The 5,412-nt window shown below is 32.9% G+C and overlaps 1 protein-coding gene across 1 annotated transcript; it reads left to right on the forward strand.

The window, feature by feature from the left end:
- Positions 1-784: 784 nt before the first annotated feature.
- On the forward strand, positions 785-1,998 carry LOC110645984 (probable xyloglucan endotransglucosylase/hydrolase protein 23). Its single transcript, XM_021799271.2, has 3 exons — positions 785-1,119; positions 1,215-1,408; positions 1,499-1,998. The coding sequence occupies exons 1-3, from the start codon at positions 847-849 to the stop codon at positions 1,899-1,901; spliced, it is 870 nt and encodes a 289-aa protein (XP_021654963.2). The 5' UTR covers positions 785-846; the 3' UTR covers positions 1,902-1,998.
- Positions 1,999-5,412: the final 3,414 nt, after the last annotated feature.

Here is a 5,412-nt window from a genome sequence, read left to right on the forward strand (position 1 = left end):
TATTAGCAGCCTATGTATCGTTACTAAAAGTTATTAGAGACAAAGTAAGATGGATTAGTGATAGATTTTTCGTCCTAAGTATATTATTAGCAACGGATTAATACATTTGTAGCTAAATATATTTTTATTGGTATTTTATAAAAATAAAAATTATAAAAAATATTTTTAGCAATTTCAATGTTTTCATCCTTTTTACTTTTATATATATTATAAATAAAGCTGTCTAATTTTTTCCTCTAACTAAAAGCAAAACAAAAAATATTTTTACAGTAAAACACATTTTTTTTCCTTAAAATATCTTTTATGAAACAAACATAATTTTAAATTTATTTCTAAATGAAAATAGTCATATTATAATCGTAGAAACATTAAAATAAATAAATAAATAATACTTTTAAATTACCTTTTTAATTAATTCAAATTTCATTAAAAAAAAATTCTAATTCTAATTCAAATTGAAATATAAAATCTTACTATTAATATATCTTCAAATCCTGATTCTTTCACCATCTTTTTGGCGTTTTGCTGCCGGTGGCTGTGAAAGCAACATGAAGATCTAATCCAAAATGCCTGAGACGCGTAACTATCATATGCTAATGTATTATTTGATTAGTTGTTGTTCGCTAGTGCGATTTTACAGCTACGAGCATCGCACTCTCCCCCACCAACACGCCTGTGCCCAGCTAAGCTCTCAGTCACTGTCGCCGCACCTTCCCATGCCCTTTCCTGCACCCTTCCTCGTCTTTTCAATCCTCACTTGCCCACTATATATAAATAGTACCCAACCCATCGTTCTCCATACACCCATCTCTCTTCTTTCAAAGCTAAATCGAATTCAATAGCAAAATGGCTTCTTTATATGTGGTACTATCTCTGTTTATGCCTGTTCTTGTCGCCTATTTGATGGTTGCTTCTGCCAGCAACTTCTATAATGATTTTGATATTACATGGGGAGACGGCCGAGCTAGGATTCTCAACAATGGACAACTTCTCACTCTTGGCCTTGATAAGGCTTCTGGCTCTGGTTTTCAGTCCAGGAATCAGTATCTGTTTGGAAAGATTGATATGCAGCTCAAGCTTGTCCCTGGCAACTCTGCTGGAACTGTCACTGCCTATTATGTAAGTTCTTCACTTCTGTTGCTAATGTTTGTTGTAATAATTTCAATTACATGATTATAGGACTAACAATGTGTATTTGGGAATTGAATTTGCAGTTATCCTCAAAAGGGTCCACTTGGGATGAGATAGATTTTGAATTCTTGGGAAATTTGAGTGGCGACCCTTACATTCTCCACACTAATGTGTTTAGCCAAGGCAAAGGCAACAGAGAGCAGCAATTCTATTTGTGGTTTGACCCAACTGCAGATTTCCACACCTATTCTATTCTATGGAATCCCCAGAGGATCATGTAAGCTATAGCGTCCAAGATGAATCCAGTTAATTTATTGCCTAGCATTCAAGATCAATCGATTAATATTTTGATTCTTTTATATTCCAGATTCTCAGTGGATGGCACCCCAATTAGAGAGTTCAAGAACTTGGAGTCTATGGGTGTTCCATTTCCAAAGAATCAGGCAATGAGAATTTACTCTAGTCTTTGGAATGCTGATGATTGGGCTACAAGAGGGGGTCTAGTGAAGACAGATTGGAGTCAAGCTCCATTCACTGCTTCCTATAGAAATTTCAATGCAAATGCTTGTGTTTGGTCAAATGGGGTATCTTCCTGCGGCACAAATTCTTCACCTTCAACCTCCAGGACAAATTCTTGGCTCTCAGAGGAGCTTGATTCAACAAGTGAAGAGAAGCTGCAATGGGTGAGGAAGAACTACATGATATACAACTATTGCACAGATGCTAAGAGATTTCCCCAAGGCTTTCCTCCAGAATGCAAATTATCCTAGGCTACAACACTGGGATTTGATCAATTGTACTAACCATGATTCTTTTATTGGATTTGTCAAGTTGCTTTCATTTAATGGAAAACATTATTTCTCCTTCCTCTGTTGGCTTTTTAAGTACTTTGCAATATTGCACATTAAATCTACTTATTAAAATTCAATTTGAATGATTCTTTTATTGGATTCAACTCCCAGACAGGACATAAATTTCCCATGTTCTCAAATTGCTTAAGGCTTGAAGTGTGAACTAGAATATACTCATTTTATCTTATGCTGAAATATTCAATTAATAAGTTGGTTTGGTTAGAATTCAAACTCTAAACCTGGTTTGAGAGGCTCTGATACTATACCTAGGAACCAATCAGCCTAAAAACTTAAGCTTGTAAACGACGATTCCAGTAATAGTTTTATATCTCTCTATTAAATTTTACCCCCTTCACAATTACCCGATAATGCCCTAAATACTCTTAATGTCGAGTTAATTCCAAACAATATATGTCCAGTTATCCATATACTCTTAATGTCCAATAAAAGCATTATAGTATATGGAAGAGAGAAGCTTATAGTAAGCCCTACAAATATGGGGTAATAAGTGGCCATGAAGGGCCAGTGAAGATCACATAATAGTGCTGGTGGAGAGTTCTTGCCCTAGAGTGGTGGCCTTGACAAGAGTGTGAGGGTGTGGTGGGTGCCCAAGCATTCCAACAAGATGCAGGACACCTCTACAATACGTCACCTTGTGTTAGAAAAATTTTCAAGGTTTGAAAGATGGAGCACTGATTTCTTTTCTTTTTTTTTTTTAATGTATTTTCAGTGTTTCCAATTTGTTGTTTTAGTCAGATTGTGTCATAGTTGTTGATTAAGATATTCAAGTGTGGAGAGCATAGGCAAAACTGCAGAGTTGAAGAGAAAGTTAGGTATTTTTCTTTTTATGGATTTTGATTAATTTCCTTCTATTATATTGTTTTGGGGCTTAAAATTTGGTTATACCATATCTTGCACGAAAAAAAAGTTCAATTTGCAATATATTACATGTTATTTCTATCGATAACAGTTCAATTTGATAATTTAAATTCTTAATTAAGTACAAACTAAAAATCACTAAGTATGGTGACAAGCCTTTGGTATTGACTACATCCAACTCCGATTTGATCCCTCATCAGCATATAGAAACTAAATATTGTTTTTGCATGATATGTGAGTTGATTGATTGCAAGTTGTCTACACTCTCAACACTTTGAAGCTCATCTCAAGCTCGTTGTGAGTCTTGAGTTTAAGGGAGGTTATCACCGTCACATCTGAAAATCTTATTTTTTACAAGTAAAAAAAAAAAGTACAAATTAAGATTTTTATTTAATTTAACTATTAAAATATTTAGTGTATTATTATGACTATTTATTTTCTCTATCTCTTTCCACTCACAATCCCCTCTCTCTCCCTCTTCCTCAACCTCTCTCTCTCTCTCTCCTCACCATTCCCTACTCTTCCCTACCCCATGACGGTGCCGCCCAATTTCCCCAGTTGAGGCAGTAGGTATAGAATAGGCTTTGAGGCGTGATGAATCACTATCTTTAAGGTATTAATTGCCCCCACTAGATTGCTGCAAGGTTATGAGAAAATACCTCCAGGATATAACAAAGCCTGAAATCTGCAGACAGCAACTCCTGAAGATTTCCCTTAAGAACTCTTTATTTGAACTGAATTTTGAGAGATTAGAAGAAAAAAAAAAGAAGAAGTAGAAGTAGTATATATGGATTGAAAAAACTCATCCATATTTATAAAGAATGAAAAGTCATGGCACCTTTACTAGATAGACACATCTGTCTATCTCCAATAGATACAACTATTTGTGTAATAGACATGTCTGTTTATTAAAAGCTACCTGTACAAATAGTTGTAACTATTTGTATAGAATAGATATGTTTGTTTATTAACAGACACCTATACAAACAGTTATGACCTTTTGTATAGAATAGACATGTCTATTTATTAACAGACATCTATACAAACAGTTGTGACTATTTATATAGAATTGATATGTCTGTCTATTAACAGACACATCTATTTGTTAATAAACACATATGTTCGTAATTTACTTACGAAAATTACAATATGATAATTACTTTATTTCACACATATACGTGCCAAGTGCCATAATAGAATAATATATATTGAATTATATATATATATAATTCTATACATATTTCACTCTTGCCATTCCTTCACTTTCTTATATTTTAACAATATAGGAATTCTTTCTCTCTATACTATCTAACATACAAGCTATTTATAACAATCCCCCACTTAGCTTGTATTGTTAGATCCCATTGTTTCATGCATAATGAAAAGTATCTTTCGATTTAAACTTTTCCTTAGTGTAAGTATTTCAAAGTTCTAAAGAAATCATGGTGGCCTTAGCTTAAACCTAGATTCCTATTAAATAGAACCGGAAATACTACACACACGAATCAATTAGTTCAACTTAAGAAGTTCACCAAAATCTTAGCACGAATATGGCATTGTGCTACCTCCTATTTTCATGAACATTTACAAAAGTTATTCTCACTTTTGTTGAAGCGGCATCACTTCCTATGTTCATATAGGTGAAGTTTCCTTTGTAATAATTTTAAACTTCATTAAGAGTATAAATACTCATCCTCATTCCATTAACTTAGTACATTAAGTACTTTAATTACAACATTTACTAATGACTTGTTGTTACCCTTTAAACTTTATTAAGTAATAATACTATAAAGTAGGGTTTCCATCAGTAGTAAATTTAATGGAATATTCTAAATCCTAATCAACACATGTACTTATGATCATAACTCTCGAGAGCCCTTTTATTAAAGGATTTGCTAGATTATTATAGGATTTAACATAAACATGGTAATAACACCATTAGAGACTAATTATCTTACATTTTCATGTCTTAAGCTTATATGTATATACTTTTAATTGTATATTTTACTATAAGCTTTAACCATCATGATTTGACTATCACAATATAAAGAAATAGATAGCACAGGTTATGGCCATAACTTAATATCCAATAACAAGTTTCTCAACTATTCTACTTCTTTACCAACATTCACCAAAGTTATAAATTCGGATTTCACCGTAGAATGAGTTATACAAGTTTGTTTCTTTGATGCCTAAGAAACAGAATCTCCACTTAAAGTGGACACCCAATCAAAGGTTAACTTATTATCCGTAGTACTACTTATCCAATTGGCATTTGTATAACTCTAGGATCTGCACCATATTTGTTTCACTAGTCAACCATATAATCACATGTTTATAACATGAACTACATAAATAATTCACAGTCTAGATTTGTACCTTATTTGTAGAAATAAATTGCTCCATTACTTGTTTAAAATGAGAGTATCTAACAATAAAGAACCAAGCTAAACTTGCACATACACACAAATGCATACTCATTTGTCCTTTTGTCACTTCTTACAAATGACTTGTAAGGCTCTTATATTTACTACTCAAAATGTATCAACCT

The sequence above is a fragment of the Hevea brasiliensis genome, chromosome 17 (genome assembly GCF_030052815.1).
Source record: "Hevea brasiliensis isolate MT/VB/25A 57/8 chromosome 17, ASM3005281v1, whole genome shotgun sequence".
Classification (NCBI taxonomy): domain Eukaryota; kingdom Viridiplantae; phylum Streptophyta; class Magnoliopsida; order Malpighiales; family Euphorbiaceae; genus Hevea; species Hevea brasiliensis.